The 24,805-nt window shown below is 41.8% G+C and overlaps 1 protein-coding gene across 1 annotated transcript in view; it reads right to left on the bottom strand.

Moving 5' to 3' along the window:
• Positions 1-24,805, bottom strand: part of Arl15 (ADP ribosylation factor like GTPase 15) — a 361,560-nt gene that overhangs the window by 226,240 nt on the left and 110,515 nt on the right. Inside the window, exon 2 of the mRNA XM_021208556.2 lies at positions 9,329-9,473. Within this exon, the coding sequence (XP_021064215.1) occupies positions 9,329-9,473 (145 nt within the window). The remainder of the gene's footprint in view (positions 1-9,328; positions 9,474-24,805) is intronic.

Below are 24,805 nucleotides of genomic sequence, written 5' to 3'. Positions count from 1 at the left end.
GAGGGAGAGGGAGAGGGAGAGGGAGAGGGAGAAGAGAAGAGAAGAGAAGAGAAGAGAAGAGAAGAGAAGAGAAGAGAAGAGAAGAGAAGAGAAGAGAAACAATGTGTCTCTATTTTGGTTAATCTAAATAGACTAAACTAAAAGGGTAAAATAACATTTTCAGTTCATATAAGTCCAACCAAGGAGAAAAGAAGAAACACACTATATGTTATTTCTATTTACAGTGGGTTGGAAGGAGTAAAGAGTTAATATTTAGTAGAGTTTTTTTTTTTTTTTTTTTTTTTTTTTTTTTAAAAAAAAAGTCAAACCATCACAAAGTTCTCTCCAAAGATTTAAGAAATGAAAGCAAGGACCATAGAGAAATAAGTCTGGGTCCAAATCTTGGTTCTACCCATTACTAGCTGCTCAATTTTAGCAGAGAAGTCCTTCTGTGATGGTATGGTTTTATTGTTTTGTTTTGTTTTGTTTTTATATGCATGTCCCTTCAGATTCCAATGTTGCTAAAGATTTCTACCTGTTGTAGCAAGCCTCAATGGTACCATTAGTATACTCTCCCAAGAAGAAATCCCAAGCCAAGTGCTACATGAATACTTGAACCCAGGTCTTGTCACCAGAGCCGTGCGATATCTTGGCGACTCCTGCATGCACCAGTGAGCAGGTGGCTTCACACTAATGTGCTTCCTATTGAACTAAAGCTGTTGGCTCTGGCTGAGCAACACGTGTGACTAATAGGCCCACACATTTATTTTCCTTTGTGTCTATAAATAATTTGACATGAGCAACCCAAATTAATTTTCTTTCAGGTCTTCCCAACATTGCTATTTTACTTATTACTGGAACAAAAATAATAGCATGAGTTTAGAAAGACCTTCTTGCTAGACATTATTTAATAAGACCTGGAACCTGGGGAAGGAAGTGGTGACTGCCAACTGACTAGGCCCGAACAGCATGAACCCCTCCTGCTTCTTCAGGTCCTGAGCCCTCTGACTGCCCCTCTGTGTCTGTGCTGATGTGACAAGACACTCCCTAAGAGCTCAAACTCATGGCCATATTTTCATATGGATTTGGGTTTGGATTCTCAGCTATCAAACGAGCAGAGTAGCTCCTTATGGTTCCCTCTAAGATTAGGATGCCATTATTTATTTAAAAAAAAAAAAGAAAGAAAGAAAGAAAAAGAAGACAAGAAGGAGGAAATAATAGCAACAGCTGAGTCAATTCTTAATGGCCTCTAGAATCTGGCTGGAGACCTCGAGGGTAGGTCTCCCTGGGCACCATTCAAATAGCAGGATGGCTGGAGCCTGAGTCAGCCGCTCATTTTTTCCTGGCCTACCTAAGCTACGTTACTAAGACTGAAACCTCCCCTAAGATTTAACCCCACAAATTTTAATAAATATATGACTTGCTAGCTCTCTGGGGAAATAATTGTTTGCATAGCCTCTCAGTCAATGTTTTGCAATCCTTAAATCTAACAAAACCTGTAATACAGGGGAGATGGATTTGAAAGTTTTGTAAAAGGAAAGCATTCCTGGAATTGTAACAAACTTAAGTCTGGAAAGGACGGTCAGGCTAATTTTATCCTTCACGTGTAATGCATCAATGTTTTACTTGGGCCTCCAGGTCCTCGTCTTCCCCCTTCCCCCCAAGCCTGCACAAACGCACTTGCATACTTGACGGGGCTTCTGGAATTCCTGGATCTCTCTACAGAACCGACGGGCCGAGGGGAAGGCATTCCAGAGATCTGGTGGTCTCAACCAGGACCAAAAGCATTATTTATGTCATGACAGTTTTGTGATGTTTGGACAAAAATCCAGCAAAATTCTTCTCAATGGGATTTCAACATCATAAAAGGAAATTTAATCTACTGGCATTTGTAAAGCACAATCCTTTAGCAGATACCAAAATTTACTGTTTTTGCTTGCTTCTCTAGTTAACTCATGTGCAGCTAATACTGAAGTTATTTTAAACACTTCCCTCAACTTCTTGGGCACTTTTTCTGTCTTTCCTTCAGACTGTCATGACCTTTGTCCACTGACAATTTTTCAAGAGCAGAAACATAAACGTATATACGTGTAGATCTCCTGAGAGAGATTTTCAACATCTTTTCAATTCAAAGTACTTTATTTTTCTCTCAGTGATATCGATACATTGTTCTAAGCCTTTTGATTCCATTCTTTTGGTTCAAAAACGAAAGGCAAAGTAAATAGTCTACAGCTTAACAACTGTTCTTATCAACAAGCCCCTAGTAGCCTCCGAGGCAAGGTGCTGCCTCAGACAGAACTCGCCCTTTAGACCTCGGGAGAAGCTGCCCAGCTTCTCTCTCTTCCAACAGCTCCTGCTTCTCTGGAGGATTTCTTGGCCCGATGAGTTTTGACAATTTAAGTATCTTTTTAAAATTATGTCAAAGCTGAAAGATTGTTGAAGTTAACGATCCAATAAAATTTGGATTCCCTTTCTTCCTGGAAGAAAAAAGCAGGCATGCTTGCTTTGCTGAAACTGGGTGGACCTGCCCTTCTGTAGGGGTTGCTATCAGTTCTGAAGAAACCCAGGCTTAACAAAGACCCTCTTCTTAATTGCTGAAAACAATTACTTCACCTTAATTTGATTTATATTTTCAAAAATGTTATAAAACAGAGAAATAATTTAGAACAATAAAGTTTCTCCATACCACATCAACAAGAGTCCATTATTATTATTTTTATATATTCTTCCCCAGTTTATATTCAAATGCATATGTTTCTATAATTTAATTTTTAAAACTGAATGTAAATTTAATTTTTTCATTTTCTTCAAAAGAAGACAATATATATTCTGATCTAAACCATTTCAATTGAAGTTCTAAGTTTTATTTAACAAGCTCCCTCGCTTTAGGGCACTTACAATGCTTTAAAAGTTTTACTTATAAAAAATGTTTCGAGGAATTGCCTTAAACATATAGTTCATTTTATATTAGTTATTTATGACAAAGTCCCAGTTGGGCCTGTATTAGACCTGTTATTTCTATTTCTTACTATGTTGAGAATTTTTCATCAGAAATCAATGTTGGAAATCTTAAATCTCATCAGTGATTTCTTAATTTTTAAATTAAAGACTTGACTACTGAGCCTTGCTCCAGACTGAAGTTTTCATGTAAAATCATCTCTGCTTTCTGAGTGTAGAGGTAACTTGGTTATAGCCCCCTACTCACATCCCCTTAAAGTGTATATCGTTGGATTATCTGGTTTTAGTATCAGATTAGTGCTAGTCGTATAAAGGAAATGTTCAGTTTTCACTCCTCTTCAAATTTCCAGAAAATATACAAAAGTAACATTTTCCCCTTTCTGCCTACCCTGCAAAATGTTTAGCAAGATCCATAAATGATGCCAACCTAGAGTTTTCTTAGCTATAATTTCAGTTTCTTCTGGAGACAAAGACACATCAGGATTCTCTATGTCTTGAGTATGACTGGAGGGTTTGTCATTTCAAAGAATGTGCACTTCATCCTAACGATCAAACCCACTGGCAGAAAGCTAATGTTAATAGTTAAATCATGTGTATTAAACATTCTGTCATTTGCAAGGTATTGGCAATTTTATCACTTTCTAAATTTCTTCTGATCACTGTAGCAAAGCCATATCAATTGTGTTTATCTTTTCAAAATAGATAATCAAGTGTCTGGTGTCATTAACCATTTCTATTATTATTTAGCTTAAGTGGCTTTTTAACTTTGATCTTTATTATTTCTTCTCTATTGAGAGTTTAATCTATTATTTCATTTTAGTTTCTCTTTGAAGTTAAGCCCATTGATTCACGGCCCTTCTTTTCATCTTTTCTTATCTTTTTCTTTTAAGATCTATTTATGTGTTTGTGAGTTTCACTTGCATGTCTGTCTGTATACCACATGTGCCTGGGGCTAGAAGAAGGTGTTGGCTCTCCTGGAACTGGAGGCACCATGTGGGTGCTGTGAAGTGAACCCAGAATCTCTGCAATAGCAAGTGCTCTTAACCTCTGAGCCTCTCTCCTTCTAATACCAAGCCCCTTCTTTTCTAATATCAAGATTCAGTCCTATAAATTTCCCCAAAAGTACCGCTTTAAAGAGATATATCACAAATCCTGAAATGTCATCATTTGGTGCATATGGGTTAGATTTTTCTCTTGTGAGTTCTCAATTAATAGATTAGCTAGAAACAATTTAGTTTTCAAATATTTGGAAACTGCCCTAAGGATTTTTTGTTAATGATTTTTGGTTCAATCACAAGAAAATGATGGGCCTATCCAACCCACAGTCTGGGGAGCATGCATAGCCCAAACTTACACAAAACTATGTAGGATTTGTGTGTGTGTGTGTGTGTGTGTGTGTGTGTGTGTGTGTTTGCGTATTATGTGGTGTGTGTAGGAGGACATCCTCAATCAACTCCATTGGCATGAATTTTGTAGATGCCAATGTTTAAAGGCTGGGTTGAATATGCCTGTTACAATTTGAAAATATATTTAGGTTAGGAGTCCATATAAACTAACTGACATATGCTTTATGAATTATAGTTGATAATTATTTAATTTAGTCCATGTTCAAAGGCACTTGGGAAGAATGGATGTCTTCTATGGTTGGGTGGAGTTAACTGGGCCATGTGGGTGGACAGCATTGTTCAAGTCTACCATCTCTAGACCAACTGCCAGCCTATAACGTTCAATTGGTAGAAGGGAAACTTCTCATCTAAACTCTGGATTTGTCTCCTGTTTTCTGAGTTGTGTACTTTGAGGACCTCCGTTAGGACCATAAGCACGCAGGTCTCTTTGCCACTATTCAACAACCTTCACTGTTCTCCACAGTACCCCTTGCTCTGATGTCTACACTGTCTGACACTGGGGCCTCGCTGTGGTGGCACACACCTTTAATGCTAGTGCTCTGGAGGTAGAGATGTTCTTTCTATCCCCCCCTCCCCCGAACCCCTTCAGACTCTCCTTCACTCTCAGATGACCGTGCCTACACACATCTACTAGCGTGGTCACTGTCCTTATTGAGACAAAGGTCCACAGCACCTTCTCTTTTTTATGTGTCCTGAAAAAAAAAAATGGTTTCTACAGAACCTTATGAAGAACCAAGAAGTAATGATTAGTCTGTATAACTCTTTGCCATTTCTTAAACATGACTTCCTCATTTCTCTAGGCAGGATCTAGCTTAATAATCTACCAGAACTCTTCCACAAGTATCATTATTTATCATACTGCTTTTATAACTCGGGCCCTTTTTTTCAGACTTTTGACTTGACTCTTTTGTTGTTGTTGGGGTTTTTGTTTGTTTATTTGTTATTTGTTTGTTTGTTTTTGATTTCTTGGCTGTACCTGACTTGCATCATATTATATAGAATTGCCTGGATTAAGAATCCTTAACAGGCCAGGCGTTGGTGGCGCACGCCTTTAATCCCAGCACTTGGGAGGAAGAGGCAGGCGGATTTCTGAGTTNAGAAAAAAAAAAAAAACTCTTAACATTTTGTGCTTCATCTGTCTGCTATGTGTTTGTGGTCCGCAAGGTTAGCTCTCGGTTTTATGTTTCTACCAGCCTGGTCTACAAAGTGAGCTCCAGGACAGCCAGGGCTACACAGAGAAACCCTGTCTCGAAAAGAAAAAAAAAAAAAAAAAAGAATCCTTAACAGGTGCAGGAATATAAGCTCACGGGTGGGGGGGGGAATGCATGTCTGACTTATTAACTGATGCTGTGCTACAATCTAGCTCAGTGGCAGACACAATAAAACACTCAATAAATATGTAATGGATGAATAAAAATACAGTTGATGCTTAGCACCACTCTTTGCCGTCTATCCATTGTTTCAAACCCACATTTTAGTCGTATCTCAAGTCTCTACTGGCTGTTCTACATTTTTTTCTAACCTTTTACTTCAGCATCTGAAACACTGCTAGATGTCCTACCAATACCAAAAAAAAAAAAAAAAAAAAAAAAGGATGTCCCAAACACTCTTGCCATTTTTTTTTCTTTTTCTTTAAAATTACCTGGCATGGTTTCTCTACTTCTTTTTTACTACTTTTCCCTAAACACCAAGTTAGAAACTTGAGTCATAATTAAATTTTCTTTTTCTGGGCTGGAGAGATGGCTCAGCACTGATAGTTTCTCCAGAGGTCCTGAGTTCAATTCCCAGTAACCACATGGTGGCTCACAACCATCTGTAATGGGATCTGGTGTGTCTGAAGACAGAGACAGTGTACTCACCTACATAAAATAAATAAATCTTAAAAAAAAAAAATCTTTTTTCATCAGTCAATATGACTGCCATTTGACTGCACTATTGATTTCATGTGCTCCTAACTCACCATCCCCACAATTATTGTCTCTATTGGCTCATCTCTCCATGCTACAGGTATCTCCCAACAGCTTCTCCACATTCTAGACCTGACACCAAAACCTACATTGCTGTACCATGGACTTTTCTCTGAATCGCTTGTTTCAGATCCCAAATACCCTTGCCCATTAGTCATGGCTTAGGATCTTAACCATCTAGTGAGGCAATTTTCTAGGAAGCCTTTTTTTGATCTCTTAGGCTAGAAATCACATGTAACCATCAAGGACAACACACATCGCACAGCACAACACAGTATCACAGTATCTGACCTAGGACCTGGCATGTCATAAACAATCAAATGTGAACAACTTTACCACTGGAAATGTTATCTTCTAAACCCAGCATACCCCTTGGTATCCTACCTCTGTGCCTAGCTATGTTAAAAGGATGGCAAGGACCTCTAAAGAGGCCTCCAGAGAGACCCTGTGCCAAGCTCAAGACAGCTGCAACTCACAGAATTTTGAGATCCAAAACGTTAGCCAACTTGCTATCTAAGTCATTAGAAAACCAGCTAACAGAAGTGTTATGATTAATTCCAGTAGAAGGAAAACAAAAAAAAAAATCCTTAAAAATTGAACAGATGCAAATGTAAAACACGTTAGAATTTACTAATAAATTACGAAACCATTTACAGGTAAATTTTCCGTTGTTACTCAGCCCTGCTCTTCTGCACACAGTTCCCCATGATGCCTGACAGGTGAGGGAAATGGTACGTTTTGTTGTTCTGACACTTAATTTGGATGCTACTTTGCCTGAAAGGAGTTTATAACTCTAATGGTGTTTATATAACTTCACAGCACATCACTCAAAAGACAGACTTCTTTAGAGACAACCATCAGAAATCTGAAGTCTTAAGTATCCCCGAACTTCATCTGAAAACCAGACTTGGTATGCTTCCTCCGTGCCTAGCTATGTGAAAATGAACAGATCACTGTACCTTGCTCGGGTGATTTAAAAGCAGAGTTAAAATTAATGGTTCTTACTTATGAAAGAAGATATTATGAAGCTCACAGAGGATAAGGTAGGTGAAAACACTATAGAGATCAAATTTGGTATCACTTGCTTATTTATTCAACAAATGTCTACACCTAAGTCCAGACGCTGTGCCTGTTTACAGAACACCAGGTAAGATGTGCTGTCTGCCCTTAGTAGCTCAGGACAAGCTGGCAGGGGAGGCAGGCATGGGAATGAAGCAGTTGATAGGCGCTGAAGGAGGACCATGGAGCCAAGTGAGGGAGGAGGGAGGATTCAGTGCTGTCTCCAGGAAAAGGAGGCCCCTCCGGAGCTCTGCAGAGTCACCAGTACTTACTGACACCTACTCTCACCACCACCCCCTTACTCGAGGCATATACACATATACTTTTTTTTATAAACCAATCATCTTTTTAATCGTTGACCCTTAAGATCTAAAAGGGTCTATATGTTCCCCTTAGCTTTCTCTAAACCTGAGCTGAACTGATGTGACATTCCTGATCACCAACAGTTTTCCTACTTAAGAAACCCTAGTGAGTGATTTCCTCACCCACCATCAGCTGAGCCAGGAATTGAGTCACTGCTGGCGTCTCTTTCCTTCTTCCTCCCAGGCCAAGCCAATTCCCTCAAACGTTGCTCTCGCTTAAGGCCTTCAAGTGCATATCAAGTGCACATCAAATGCACCACCACCACCACCACCACCACCACCACCACCACCACCACCACCATCACCATCACCATCATCATCCAGGTTCATGCCCCAATTCAAGGCAAGCCTCATCCTTCTCAAATGGATATCTGAGTATGTCGTTTCCTTGCTTACAAGACTCTGAGATCTCAGTACACTACAGATGAAGCTAAAACTTCTGAATTCTGTAAAAAGGCTTGCCCAGACTCAGCATTTCTCTTATTATTGGCTGTGTGACATACCATGAAACACAGACAGCCATGCAGAACCATGGCTCTAAGAGGCCTTACCCTGATGTACACTCCCAAGTTCCCATAACTACGCTTTTTCTTTCTTCCTCTACCCCAATCTCTTGTCCTTACTTCCTAGCCCAGCTTACTGATCAGCTTCAATGGGGAAAACTTTACTATGCATCCCACCTCTGCACAGCAAGTGGCTTTTCTATAAATCTTAGATGTGAGCTTAAACGTCTTTGTGATCAGTGGGCTACATGTCTGTACCACTGGGGTCATTTATAACAACATCACATGGCAAGTGTTCAAAAGCTGGGCTGAAAGAGCTACGTTTTTATCTTCCCCAGAAAATGCTTTGCCTTGCTTTTTCTGATGGGTAATTCTACCTCAGTTGCCCTTTTCTTCAACTACAACCATTCTGCCATGATTGTAGTGAACACACACTCTTCTTTTCTGTCTCATTGTCAGAAGAGTAAAGAGGACCTGGGTTCGATTCCCAGAACCCACATGACTACTAACAAATACCTAAGTCTAGTCCCAGGGGATCTGTGCCCTTTCTGGCACAGACATATATTCAGGTAAAATATGACATGTAGAAATAAAAGTAAATCAATCTCAAAAAAACATTTTTTTCTAAACCCCTGTATTTTTGACTGACTTCTTTTCAAGTCATAAAACGTGGTAAAAAGGGTTCAAACTATCGTTACGTGACAAATGGTGAGATGAAGTTCAGTGTGCATCAGTAGTGCTGTGGAGCAAGCACGTGACCAACAAATGTCAGCTGCATTGCAAGGAGGACAGCACTCAGAAGCTCAAGGCTACAACTCCCCAGACCCCAGGGTTAGGGCTTTGAGTATTTTTCTGAGCTTGATTTATTTTGTGTCGCTGAAAAGAACAGAGAGGACGAGGCAGGACATTCCCTGCTAATTTTTTTTTTTTTCCAGAAAAGGAGGCGGAGGATTTAAACCTGAAATGGGTGTGCTACGGAAGCACGAAGTTATGGACTCATTGGGGGAGTAGAGGCCACATAAACAGCCTAGGCTGATGCTGGCTACCCTGGAGACGAGGAGGACATAGAGACAGATGCTCAAGACAACACCCACCTGTGGTCGACACAACGTTCTCCGGGCTTTCGCTGCAGAGCTTAGACAACAGACTGGTCTTCCCGGAGCCCGTGAGGCCTATGCAAACCAAGTCATATTCAGGGCGCGCAGGTGGTGGTCCCTTGCAGCAAAGCGCTCGAAAACACTGCCAAGAGAAAGAGATGGAGGCAAGCCTCAGTAAAAGTTAAAGCAACTATAAAAATATAAAGATGTTCACTAAGTAGCCCCCATCAAATTTAAGCAGGACTGTGAGAGCTTCAGGTAGAGACACCTGGGCCATACCACTGTGTTAAAGTAGTCAACATTCCTGAGAGTGTCACACATCAGTCATGAGACCTGTCTATGCCGCCACCATGCTAGGTGTGGCATGGGGTTCTAACAGCACCCCCGTACTGCACATCCTTTGAACCTACCCGTGAGGAAGATATAGAAAGCCAATCTCAGAAGCATCCTGTATAATTCCTAGTCTGTTTTCTAAAATGCCACTGTCTCAAAAAGTCGCAGACTAAGGAGCCACTCCTCGTGAAGAATAGAAAGACATAATATGAACTGCGATGCATCTTAGATTAGATCCTGAACTGGGAGGAAGAAAAGTGCCATAAGTGACATTATTGGGACAATAGTGAGGACTGAATATAGACTGCACATTAGATAACAGTGTTGCATAAGGTTAAATTTCCTGAATTAAATAACTGTGCTGTCATTATGTAAGGAAAAAAGTCGTTGTTCTGAGAAAACACATGCCGAAGTACTTGCAGGTGAAGGGTCTTGAAATCTGCAATTAACTGGCTCAGAAAAAGTCTAAGTCTCTTATACCCTCCACCTCCAGCCCGTGGGGCGTGTGAGAAAGCAAACATGGAAGCGCCCTAACCAGTGAACCCTAAGGCTCCGGTCAAGTTCTGGACTGTGATCTGGGACTAGGCATTGAAGCCAGGGCACACAGGAGTCATGTGCCTCTGAGCTTGTTTCGATGTCACTTCAAAAGAAGAAGAATCTTAAATCACAAAAGAATCCACGCCCTCCTTGGCCTTTGCTAACTTGGGTTTAAGGTTAACTGACCTTGGGGTTCTATGAACTACCATACGGTTTCCGCGCCACGCAAACCTACTTGGTCTTCATGAGGAAAGACAAGGGTCTGTAGTTATAGGCTATCGTTCATGAGATGTTTGATATGTCAATTCATCTCAAATCCAGCTCAGATGTTGACTACGCACCACTTTGCAGAACCTTCAATATTCCCAATACTCATTTGATACGAACATTGACTCATAAGAGACTAAAAATACAAGTAAAAAGAGAGGAAAACTCCTAATTTGATTGTCTGAGCCCATAGAGAAAAAAAGACCTATAAAACGTGGCGGCTCCTTTCAGATTAAGCACTATGGGCTACCACACTCTCACAATCAGGCCTGATTATTCCTCTCCCTCATTTCTAACATGTGATCAAGTCTAGTCCGTGTGACCCCTGAAATGTGACCCTCTCAACCTTTCTAAGGCTGCACCCCTTTAATATAAAGATGTTCATGTTGTGGTGACCCACAACCATAAAATTATTACCATTGCTATTTCACAACTATCATTTTGCTACTGTTATGAATCGCAATGTAAATGCCTCATGTGGAGGATGTCTGCTATGTGAGCCCTCTGGGAGTCATGACCCACGGGTTGAGAGTTGCTGCTCTGGAGTCTACTGGAGTCTCCCCTCTTAGGTTGTGGTCACTTAGACACCACCACTCTCCCACTGCTTCCAGGAATATTTATCCTTGCCCTCTGTTCTCTACAGCACCTACTGTGGCTGTTCATGACAACAAAATCCACCCTATATGCTTATCTTTCCTCAGTGATGTCTCCTGACGCGCGGTCGTCACCTCTAATCGTGGTATAGAAACACATCCAGACAAGTCGCAGTCCACACAGCCAGCCTCACGTCCACCACTGTTTCCAAGCCTTACGGAGCATCTATCACCTGAGAAGTTTGCCTATGCTGTTCCCTCTTCTGTACGGCTGGCTTTGCCAACAGCTCTTTGGTTTTAGCTTAACCACCCTTTCCTGGGAGCAGACTGTGTGAGCAACTGATGTCAAGCTCTCATGCCATGTCTGCAAATTCATCATACGGATGATCAGACTGACGATTACAGTTTCCTATTCCCTACCAGACTGTGGCAGGCACATGTGTCTGATGCTGTGTCACATCCCCAGTGCCTGGAGGGGACAGGACAAAGAAGCTACCCTCAATAAGTCACAGTTGGATGGAGAATGAATGATAGATATTTAAGTTTTACCTTAAAAGGAGAAGAGAAAGCACGAGGGCTAAGAGGATGCTTGGTCTCTGGGCCCCTGTGTTTAACAGGAAAGTGTCCAAGTAAGAGAAACCCTTGGCTTTTACACTTCAACACCAGAAGTTAGCCAAGTCCCCCCAAAGTACAAAATCTACTTTCTTAGTACACTGGAGGTTCTTTTTACCCCAAGTTCATTTTTCCCTCAGTTTTTAAGAGGTTTTTGCTGAGTTCTGGTAGAGAATTTTATGACCCATATTCTACATGGATTTATTAAACTCTAATCACACTTCCTCTTCTTTTTAAGTCTGAGGAGTCCTAATGATTTCAGGCTGCTGCCTATGGCTGTCCACCCTACAGTGGCATCACTGTCGCCCTTCCTTGGCCTTTACTTGTGTCCCACTATGCCGCCTCCTACAAAATTAATGACCACAACAGTCAACAGCCTTCTCTATGCCACCATGTCACTTCTGGACTCACATGAAGGCTGGGTCACACTGTCTGCAACTCTTCCTTGTCCCTTAGACTCCTCGTGACTAGACATATCTCTGCATGAGCATATATATGTGTGTGTGTGTGTGTGTGTGTGTGTGTGTGTGTGTGTGTGTGTGTGTAAATACACATATATTATAAGATCTACTTGAAAGTGGCCACTGGCTAGCTGTTGTTTACATTAAGAGGGGTCTTCTATGTTCAGCTATGACAGACAGCACTAGACAGCTATGACTTGCTACTTTGATCTTTGTTTGGGGGAAAAAAGGAAGGACTATATTTCTCTAGAAACTAGCCCTCGGCTCACTCAGCTCTTCCCGTGGAGCTTCTGGAGGGCAGGGGGACTGGCCCCACTATGTGAACCAAATTACCATAAATCCTAAATACAAACATGAAGTGTGTGAGGCTGGCAGGATGGCTCAAGGTGTAAAGATGCTGGCCACCAAGCTGAAGGACCTCAGTTCATCCCCATGTGGTAGAAGTGGGAGCTGACTCCCACGAGTTATCTATCTTCTGACCTCTACAGAGATGCTGTGGCATGCACACGTACTAGATAGGTAGGTAGACAGACAGACAGACAGACAGACAGACAGACAGACAGACAGATAGAGACAGGCAGGCAGGCAGGCAGGCAGGCAGATTTTGCCCAAAGTTATGCAATTTCATCTCGATGCTCTCTTTAAAATCCAAAACACAGCAACTTTATACCCAAGCCCACCAAAATCTATGTCATCTTTTGATTCCTGTCGAGGAGCCTCCGACGCTGACAGAAGACAACTGAACAATAGTATTCTCCTCTCTTCTCTCTTCCATTCTTCCCCACAGTGTCAGCTCCATCCCATGGCTGGGTCACACAGCCTGCAAAGTCACCCAGCACGACACTGCCCTGGGCTCACCCCACCACTGTCCAGAATTCCCCAGCTCTGTAGTCCCCCAACTGCTCCGACGGAACCCAAACTAAATCTGAATGATAGAAAAAAACCTCCTCCTTCTTCCGAACTCAGACTAGGCAAATTCAGCACTGTGGAAGAGTAGTGGTACTGGACTGGTAGTACTTACCAATATATATATATATATATATATATATATATATATTTGAAACATATCTCAGAAACCTAGGATTACATATGTATTGAAAACAAGTGTCATGGTTAACAGAGAAAGTGTTATATTTTGAGCCAACACCAGAGAACTTTTAAGTATGTGCCATTTCAAAGCTGGGAGGAATGTTCGTGCTTTGTTAAGTCGGCTCCCAAAACTGTACAGGGTTTTCATTTGTTTCTTGTTTTAAAACCTAATGAAGCTTTGGATCTTATAGTCAATTTACTTAAAATTACTCACTTTGGCCTCTAGACTATACTGTACCAAAGGTCACTGGGTTTGTCTCCTACAGCAGCCCTCGCATTGTTAAGAGTAAGCCCCTTTCATGGCTGTACAATGCCAGACACAATGCTGTCGGCAGTCCTGACAGCGAGTGGCAAACTCGGGCTCCATTCCCAGGCCAGACACTGCGGCATTGTGTGACTCTGCTCGAGCCCATAAACCTATCCGTGCTTCAGCTTCCCCGTGATTAACCAGTAACATTTAACACTATCGGCCACTTCCTTTCTTCGGGAGGATGTTAGGAGGCATGAGTTCAATGCTTTATGCTCCTCAGAGAGGCGCCGGATGGACAAATAACTGCTCGCCCTGATGCTCATTTTCCTAAGGTATCTTGGCTGCCGGTTAGCTTCTCTGGGCAAGGGTCTGGCAGCCCAACACACAGCCCAGCTTGGAGCCCCTTCTATCAGCACAGCGCAGCCCCTCATATTTCCAACCCCACCCCAGCTCTCAATCCAGGTTCTGCACACAAAATCCAGGGTCCTGGGCTGCAGGAAACAAGGAACAGACCAGTCTGAATCGTAATTCCACTCTCAGGGGGTACCACCATCACCGTCTCCCATGCCTAGACTATTCTAGCCTTTTTCCACGGGGTCAATTATTACTTGTTCCTTTTTGTGAAAGGAGGAAGGAGGTCATGTGTATTGAGAATAAATTATTTGAGAACAAATAAAACTTGAAGGGTAAAAGCGGGGCTTTGGATAAAAGTCTGGTAGCCAGCCCGGTAGCCAGTCCTACAGTTAAGATCCTCGGGGTCTTAAGCTTTGCCCATTTTTGTTGGGAACAGTGTTAGACAGTTGGCAGATGCAGCCATGCCGTGAACACAGTAGGTACTTGTTGAGTATCTGCATAATGAACCAGCGCTGCAAAGTCCTCATTTGGCATGTGGCTATGGACTTTATTGGCCCTTGAGGACCCCAGCTATCCTAACAGTAGTCCTTCATATAGTGCAAACATTTGGCATCTTACACTATGATCTTGGTCTTCCCTTCCCTGTCTACTGGCTGAGCCCGTTTAAAGTACTGTTGGGAAGGCACATCTTCAGCCTCCTCCTCATTCCTTGGTGCCAGCGCTGCAGGTAAGACTCGTATGTGTGTATGTGTGTGTGTGTATGTGTGTGTGTGTATGTGTGTTCCCGATTGAATTTACCAGTTGATACATATATGCGCTCAGACCCAAGGATAGTTCTATTTTTGGTTTCATTGGTGGTTTTCTAAAAGTTAAACTTTTATAGATTCTGAAGGTGGCCGGGCATCCAAACAGCCAGAGAATTGTCCTGGCACCACATATTTCTGGATGAGAGGCTGGCTTGCTGAAAAGCCCTGCTCTGGCATCCAGCCCCTGCCCTGCCAGGATTCCCTACCATCCTGTGGCATGAAATTCCCAGCCTTGTGGGACATGGCATGTGTTTCAATCAATGCTCTGTTTTCCACCATGAATACAAGATTTTATTCTGTGCACGATTCCAATCCGATTGAAGCTCTCTAGTTGCTGGAAAGTTTTCTTCAGTCGGCTTCAGGTCTTCCCCCGCACCCACACATACACTGCCCAAGCCAGGGTGTTTCTTCCTTCTTGAAATATGGGGCCTCACCAGATGAAAAGCCTGATGGCTTCTGTAACAGATAGCCTTGCATTTTCTGTCTTTTTTAAATATAAGGGCAGAGCTAAGCACAGCACGCAGGAAATGCTTGTTTGATTCATGAGACATCTTGGAGTCAAAGGCCGTACCTTACGAGAAAGCTCTCCTCTCGGTCTACACCTGTGTCTCACAGAGCCTGGCCTCAAAAATGAGAGAGAGTCAAGAGGATGTTATTTACCTTTGTTTTTTCTTTCTAAAAATTAAACATTTTATATATATATGCATGGTGCATGCCTGCTGCCCGTGGAGGGACATTTAATTTCTAAAACTGTTGTCTTTGGTGGCGGTGGTGGTGGGGTTTTTTTTTTCCCCTTCATTTTATTAACAGTGCTGGAGATGGAACTCGGGGCTTCATAAATGCTCACAATAATCAAATGTGAGTCTGCCTTTTGAAAATGTAACTCAATACAAAATACAAAGCAATTCCAAATGTGTAGAAGGATGTGTCTGAACCGCTTAAGTTCTGCAGAAGAGAGACATCAGGATCAGGATGGCTGGGCGCCCACATAAGTCACAAAGGAGGAGAAAGGAGGTGGCTGGTACTGCTGAGCACTAAGTGCAAGTCATCTTGGAGTATTAATTCAATAATTCTGACTTCAGGGCCAGAAAATTGAGGTTTAAAGAGATGAGCTGGCTTGTCTACCAGGGACAGGATTCCCATCAGTTTAGCTCCAGAACTGTTTCTGGAGGGTCTGGAAATTTCTGGAGCCTCTGGAAATCTCAGTCCCTCACATCTGGGAGTGCATCACGGAAGAGTAACTTCAGAGTCACTCTTAAGGGCAACCTAGGTAAGATAATGTTCCCAGGTAAGCGTCAGGGCTGGGGCATGAGCTGTTCGGCTCCTCCAGACTCCTGGCTCACGTCCTTATGCATTGGGAACTGCTACACCCAGACCCAGGGACCAGAACATCGTAAGTGGAATGGTTCAGTTGTTTAGAAGAGGTCAGAGAGTCCTAGAGAAGAGGCTCATTCCTTGACTGAACCATGATGTGCAGCTTTCTCACAATGTGCCTTTTATTCCAAGCAAGGATACAACGATGCTATGTTGATGCCCCTTTTCTGGTGCCTATCTTTTCCTGTGCCTGTTACACTAACCCTCTAAAATAGGTAGCAGAAAAAGCAAGGAGGCTTGGCCAATTCACTTCTTTCATTTAACCCCCTTTTGTCCTTGGAAAGAACACTACTTATTTGAAGAGAAGCCCATGCGGGACATAGATTCCTGATTCTACAGACAGAAATGTGGGAAAAAAATCTTTACTGGGATAGTCCTTTAAATATACATTATTTAGTCCTTAAAATATACATATGTATAAATATATATATGTATGTGTATAATTTATATAGTATATGTACATACATATATAAATGTATGCATATATATGTATATGCATCTATACATTTTTCTTCATAAAGTAAGCTAATAAGAAAAACAAATGAATCTTATTGAGGGAGTTGTGGGAGGGAAAATCCATTAGGAAGCCAGATCTCACAGAAATGTATTCACAAGACAACGCTGGAGAAGGAACATCCCTTCTTTAAGCCAATCTCTACCTGTAAGACAAGGAAATGTCAAACACGTCCCACAGTCGTGGAAGCCCCTGCGTTCTTGCAAACTTGGGAGGAGAGTGTAAGATCAAACCACACCAGGTGCAATAAAATACTAATCAGGGTGGCCCTTGACCGCCTGACAGCCCAGAAGACTTCTGCCTGGCAAGAGCAATCCACTTTTTGAGGTGAAAAAAAAAAATCCCACCTCCCTTTAAAGCCCTAGTGAGAAAAACAATAAACTGTTTTCATAGAACATGGGTCAAACCTTTGGGCCATGTAGGCAGGGAGTTCACAGATGAAGGATCTGGTCCAGAATTGTCCCAGGGCTGGGGCTGCTGGCAGATATATCACAGTGCCTCGGGACACTAAGTCTGTCTTTGCAGTACTCTTTGTATTTCTCAACCCACATTCCTTTTTTGGGGTGAAATACTCCATTATTTGTGCTTTGTTCTGGTCTGTCTCCTGTCTCTGTCCCTATTAACTCGTGGCAACAAAAGAAACAAACAGAAGCAGGGGATTTCATGCTTAGCAGCTATAGACACTGGCCTCACGGCTTTGCAGAGGGGCAGACATCTGAGGCTCTGAATGGAAGAGAGTGCTGCCGCACTGAGCCAGACCTGCAGAGCAGGGGCCCACGTGGCTCCCAGTCTGAGCATCAGTCAGCCATCCTTGATCAGGAGTATTCACCAGGCCTGATACGGGGGTTTCAAGATTAACTGAAAGTGGGGTTTTCAACGTTAGGGCATGTACAGGACAAGTAGGTTTAAAGAGACCAATGCAGGATTCTCATACACTCCTGGTTATCCAGACTTGGAGATCTGTCACACGATTTACAGATCAGAGAGATCAGAGTCAAAAAGAAGGAAACCAGGAGATTCAAAAAGGAAGCTAAATTGAAAATACGTGCTTATTATTAATATAGGATTTTTAATCTTGTAATAGTTGGATAGGAAATCTGATTTTTAAGTATAAACTTTCATAACGGCAGAATTATTCACTAAAACCAACAAAGCAATCCCTAGACATGGTTGTCTGTAACAGAACTCAAGCTTCATTTGCTCTCAAAAACATCTCCCTATCAGGGCTTCGCCCACATCAGCTTTAGGACATAGACGATTTTTTTTCCCCCTAAGGAGTGAAGAAACACAAATTTAGTTAAAAGTGAAACACTAATACATTTTATACACCCCGCCCCCACCACCATTATGTGAACAGAATGTTTCTCAACAGGACTTGAAAATACAAAAAGCATGTTAAGGCTTTCTATGTTTTACGTATTTGGAATGAGTCAGGTCTTGAGAACATTTAAAGAAAACCAGTTCCCCGGTCTCCGTCCTTCAGATGAACTGAAGGGTCACCAAAAGCTACTAGGAAGGAACTTAACAAAGTATGCTCTTTCCCCTCTTAACGCCACGAAACTTCAGACTGAGCAGCCTGCAATGCCCAAGGAGAAAACAAATTCTAACCTCTTTTCATCTTGCAGTCCTTAACAGGAAAATCTATTCTTTTGCTTAAGTTGTTGGACTCACTCCCACATACTCCAGGGTCTCCGATTCCTATACAGCTGTCCACCTCTGCCACCCACCTCTGCCACTTACTTCCTTAGGTCTTTTGGTCAGAACATTACCACTGTCCTCAGGACAGTTATGGTGTCCCGCTGATGTCACCACCTCAAGCATCACTCTCTCCCATCTCTCTAAAACACATATAACCATTCTCATGACAAATATTCTTGTAACCATCTGTATATGCGAGGGTAATGCAAATTCTCTCTATAAGCAGACAAAGCTCTTTTTTTTTTTAATTTGGCCTTAGCTGTTATTTCTGGTTCCATGAGATGCCTGTAAATCATCTAAAACAGGATTTGATACAACAATAACAACAAAAACCACACACACAACATACCATAACAATTCTTTATACTGTTATTTTTCCCACTATATACTCAGACCCAATGGAAACCACATATTCGGTTACTTGTTACATGTCATCTAAGAAGCCTACCATCTTTCTCTGCAGTGTTCAAAGTTCAGCTCGACATTCCTATCTCCTAGAACTTCTGTGCTCCCCAGTCTAATATGAATGATCTTCTTTGGCTTCTTTCCCCTTCTACTAGCACAGCGCTCCCATTCTGCTATGTGGGCTTGCTGGTCATCTTCCCATACTGGATTCTGAGCAGCTGCATGAACATACTAGCTCAACTTCGGAACGGGATGTCTGACCCAGCATCCAACTGGCCGTGTGTCGGGTGTGCCGCAGTAAGTGTACCACTTTGATTAGGTGCATGTCAGATATGCCTGAAACAGAGAGCACCCCAGAGCCACCAGGATGAGTTATTTCACTGATGGCCATCGCCTGATCTAGAAAACCAGACCACCTCTCAGGATTACTTGGAGTAGTGCACAAGGTATTATTTGCCAAATGAAAACATAGTATATAACAATTAATAGGTAGTATCATTATTATAATGACATTTTGCTTTGTCTTTTTATTTTTTACTTAGACCATGGTTTTCCTAAAGAGCATTGACTTTTGTGATTCTTTTCATGATATATAATTAAGCATAATTCATGTTTAGGGTTCATTTATTCATCCATTTGATCAAAGAGCTGATAAACACCAAAAACCAATGGTGACTAATAACAAAGCATTCAGTCCTTCTGGTTTGCTATAGTAAGATCAATTAAAATTATTTATTATATAGTATTAATATAATGAGAGCACAGAATTTTTTTTTCTTGTCTAAGAAAGGGAAAACTCAAACGACAAGTTTTAAACATACTAGTCTATCCTAATATTAAATTGGTTATTGGACAGTAAGTCACTCAATAGGAAGACCCACACAAAAGGCTAAGGGCAGAGTCACACTCGGTCTTGAAGCACACTGCTTTAGCTGCTGACAAAGACAAATGTTTACTATGGTCTAGTGCGGAGGAGCCAATACAGCGAGGGAGATATTATCCCTCCTCACACATCAGCACACGTGCCAGACAGATTCTGATCGCAAAGTCTGTTATTGGTGATGAAAAAGGCAGAGAGGGCACAGCTGGATATCTCAGATCCACAGCTGGGCTGGCAGCAGGGGTGGGTCGAGACATCTTCTCACTTTAAAAAGCTGGAATTAATCTGAGTTATTTAAAGGTGTGTTTTATTAAAGAGGCACTTTTCATTACGATCAAACATCACGCGCGGAAGCTGAGCACAGATGAAGGCAGACAACTGAAGTCACCTGTGAGATAGCAACAGAATTTCTTCAGCACCCACAAATCACTTACCAAAACTGGAGACCAATAAAAAAAAAATAATAATAATCTGTTCACACCTCAAAAAGGTGAAAGGAAGCATATGGACTTACATTCATGTCATAACTGTTTTTTAGTACTTTATTCACTAAAAAGGACTATAAGTCATATAAGCACGCATGCCTTACAGATGGTAGGAGAATCTTCTGCAGACTGATGAAGGTATCAAGACATTCAGGTAAAATATCTTTCAAGATATCTGCAGGGTGCTGTCTAAGCATGCACTCTATCAAAGGAGTTCTCACACTAAATAGGAAACTAGCAGATATGAGCACACTAGCAGGAAACTAGCAGATATGAGCACACTAGCAGGAAACTAGCAGATATGAGTATTCTTTTCTGATTGCAAAGGATGTAAGAATGCTATACTAGGAGCCTGGTAATTCAGAGAATGAGTAAAAAGACTCACAGATGCCAAGAACCAAGACGCCCCGATGGTCACTGCTAGTTTGCCTACCTAAGCCTGATTGCCTGCTGACCCAAGCTCAGCTCTCCCACAGACACAGCATAACTCAAAGCTCCAGCCAGAGACCATCCAATTGGCTAAGCTCAGGCCCTGACTGCCATGGAGTTGAGGAAAAAAATGTAAAAAGTAGCAATGAAAAGAAGGACCCAGAGGTCTATGGTCCATCAGAGAGCTGACTTTATAGATACAAATTAGAACAAGATTTGTTTATGTTCCACTTCCACAGACATTCCGACAGAAAACAGCAGTCTCCTGAGGGGGAAGGCCAACCAGCTGGGATACAGGCGAGAGAGCAAAGCACGAGCTGGGATTTGCTGGGCAAATGGGTTTTGTCTTCTCACTCAGCCTTCCTGTCCTTTGCCTTCTCTCTCCCCTCTCCTTATTCCTCTTGATACATGTTATCATTTGATACTTGGGTTGCTTGGTCTTGACTTTCATATCTGACAGGAGGCAAAATGAGACCAGGAACACACTGAGACCTGGGTAGCACCTATTTTTTCTCAACCAAAAAACAAAGGCACGGAGGGGTAGTCTGGGCTACTTCTAGGCTACTTCTGGGCTACTAGAAACATATAAACCTTTTAAACTCCTTAAGGATATGGGACCGGGTGTCTATGCATGTATGCATGCACACAGTTATTTATTTCCTTTAAATAAATCCATTCTGGCTTTCCAGATATTTATCTAGCTAGTATGGAATACTGAATCCTTCAAGTTTCTCCTTTCCAATTTGCAAAGAGCACCATAATCATGAAGTGACTGTTAAAACTGCTTATCTTGAACATGCGGGAAACCAGAACAATTGCATTGACAGCTAACACCGAATAGGGAGAAATCAAACACTGTCTCTGGCTAGCAAACTTAGCTTTCCCAAAAGAAGAAGATTTGAAAACCTGCAGTGAACTGTCATATTAAAGGGACAAAGTGTTAGGGCAAAGGAAAAGGAAGGAAAATGGTTAGGGCAACCCCTGTGGGTGGCAACCCCTTTGGGATTCACATATCACATATCTTGCAAATCAGATATTTACATTACAATTCATAGCAATAGCAAAACTGCAGTTATGAAGTAGCAATGAAATAATTTTATGAGCAGGGGTCACCACAACATAAGGAACTATATTAAAGTGTCCCAGCATTAGAAAGGTTGAAAATTGCTGCATTAGATAAAGGCATGCTTTAAAAAATATATTATGCCTCATTTGATGACTGTTTGGAAACAATTTATAATATTATGTATAAAAAAATTATGGTCCCATTCTAAATACATCCCATAGCTTCCATGAGAAATGATATATTTATGATTCTTTGACCTTAGAATTGATAGCATTTGTATAGCTAAAGTAAGTTTGGGGGGAAAGATCCTTAAAATTATTTATGGACAATAAGAGACAGGGTTTGCAAAATGAAAAATATTCATCACTAAAAGTATATAAAAATATATGGAGAGGATCTAGCATATATCAAACCACAAAAATGAAGAAAGAGGCCCAAGCAGGGTGGCCCATTCCTTTAACCCCAGCACTGGAGAGACAGAGGCAGGTAGATCTCTATTAGTTCAAGCCGGTCGGGAACGCTACAGGCTTGGTAGTTAAGAGAACTTTGCTGCTCTTGCAGAGGGCTGGGAATCTGTTCCCAGCATCCATGTGGTGGCTCACAACCCTCCCTAATTCCTGTTCCATGGGATCTGATGCCCTCTGCAAGAACCGGGTATATAGAAGAAAGACAGATATACATGTAAGCAACACACTCATACACACACACACTCCTACACACACACACACACACACACACACACACACACATCTATTAAAATTTTTTGAATGGAAGGAGCAATAAAAGACAACGTAAGCTTACCTCTGGCCTCCGTATTGAAATACAAGGGCATGTGTACTGTTATGCCCACGTGTGTGCACACATATATATTGTATCCAACAACAAAAATGGGGAGGAAGATCACAAAGAGCCCTGAATACTTGGATACACTCTAGCCCTGACACATGACACATGTATCAGTCAGACAGCCAGATGTCTGACTGAATGGTGACTTTCAAAGACCTACAGAAAGAGAACCCACAGAACCCACTATTTATTTTACTTAAGTCAATGGGAATTCAAAAGACTTAAACAAAAACAAAAACAAACAAACAAACAAAAAGCCCAAGTACACCATATTAAAAGACCAGCTGCTATTAACTCACTCTATTTAAAATATTTGCACCTTTCAGTTTTAACACGATTCCTAAGTATTTAACATTTCCGAAGAAGGTTTGTCTTCGGAAAGCAAACCAATGGCGCCCCAATGTGTTGCCAGGGGCACTGAATAAACAGAGGGCACCACAAGCAGTGGGGAGAAAAGAATTCAACCAGAATCTTCCACAGTAAAAGGGCAGAAGAACACAACAACAAACAAACAAATGAGCACACGGCTGGAGACCCCCCAGTTAGAGCATGTTCCAGGGAGTACAGCCCACTGTGGGCTTCCCTGGACACTGGCTTTCAGGTCCCCAACCAGTCTCTACCCTTCTTCAGAGCTGTGAGGCTGGCCTCCGCAGACTGCATCCATGGGCACGCATGCCCTGTGGTTTCTAGTAACTGCCAATAAAATACAGAAGAGAAGAATGAAATCAAGCGATTCCACTTTGCTCTCTTCTTGCAAGAGACGGTGGTGTACCACAGAGCTGGCTCACATCACACCTGACCCTGTCCAGCCCTCCATGTAGCCCTCTCTACCAATGAGATCCAAAAATAGCTCTTTGCTCCTTTGGGACAAGGGATCATCTTGGCATCCTGCCTACACCTTTAGAAATAGAAGGGGCATCAGATTTTTAAAAATGTTGCACATTGCTAATTTGAAAATGCTGTTTCCCAGCAGAGTCTAACAGGTCAGGGTAGCCCTTATAATGACTAAATTAAGACGAAGGTGGTATCTATGTTGAGGTTTTGACAAAAAAGGAAGTTAGGTTTAGGATGCAGGATGGGGAAAAATGAAAACTGTGGTTATGAATTTTGTGTACCCAGCATTAGAAATTGACAAGGACTTGAGCAATAGAGGAGTCATTTTTTACATGACAAGAATCAGAGTTCACATGACGATCCCCAAGTGATCGAAAGCCACATGTGAGAGGTTGCACACACAGACGGAAAGTTTTCTGGTATTCCTATACAGGAAAGATTCCTGTTTGGGCAAATGAATGTTTAAATTATTAAAGCTGGAAGCTTATAACCTGTTCATCTTTAGCTTATAAATCCAACTGGTCATAAATCTATCCAATCACAGCAATAACTTTTAAGAAGGGTTTTGGTTAACATTTTACCTCGTTAACAAACTGTTATACTACCTCTAGACTTTTAACCAACATTTCTAAACATAGTACATTCGATTTTATTTTAAAAGTACTTCAGACACTTAAACAAAGAATGTTTCAAAGAACTAAATTCTTATAACTTCCATAAGCTACCACCCAATTTAGTGAATAGCATTCTCTTAGGTTTTTTTTTTTTCAAGAAATACTTATTTCCAGTTTAAATCAATTATTGAATTTGATGACTCTAAGAAAACAATATTATCTTGAACTCATTATCAAAGCATCAACGATGTGAGTTTATGCACTTCATTACATATATTCAGAATTCAAAATTTCAAACAGACTTTTTTGGCAAATGAAACCCAGGGACTCACACATCCTGACCAGGGCTCTAACCCTAGGCTACAGCTTCTGCCCTTCAACCACGGCCCTCTGATAGTAAGTCACAATCCAGCTTCCTCTCTGCCGCACGTGCCGATCTGTGGAGAATGCCTCCCAACTCATTGCAACAGAAAGAAATACCATGTCTTAAACATGGCACTCTGCATCCAAGCACTATGTATAGTAGCTACTATGTCCCTTAAAGGGGACATCACTGACATCTCTCCTAGATCATTTCAATAGCTCACTGCCTTTGCATTTCCTTGGCATTTTACTGCCTTCCAGTCTAAAGGTAAGGACAACATTATCCTGTGCTGATCAAAATCCATCCCTCCACTAAGCTAAGCTGACCTCCCTTAAGTCTACATTGTACAAGCAGTCCTCTTTGGCTTCTGTACCAACTTTCTCCTTGCTGTGAGATGGTCACACGAGGGCATAAATCTTACTGCTCGTTATTCTTCCCAGCAGAGGGAAAGAAAGACTACAAGGGGAAGGAAGAGAGGGACGAACAGGGAGGGGGAGGAAAAGCAAAGGGTCACTAATAGAAAACTGCTGAAGAATCGAGAGGCCAAGTGGTTCTTCCAAGACATTAACACACCTGAGAGATGTATATGTAGATGGACTCTGTAGAGGGGCGTGTGTGTGTGTGTGTGTGTGTGTGTGTGTGTGTGTGTGTGTGTGTGTGTGT

This window comes from Mus pahari, chromosome 11, assembly GCF_900095145.1.
Source record: "Mus pahari chromosome 11, PAHARI_EIJ_v1.1, whole genome shotgun sequence".
NCBI lineage: Eukaryota > Metazoa > Chordata > Mammalia > Rodentia > Muridae > Mus > Mus pahari.
This window is presented reverse-complemented; position numbering and strand designations above follow the sequence as displayed.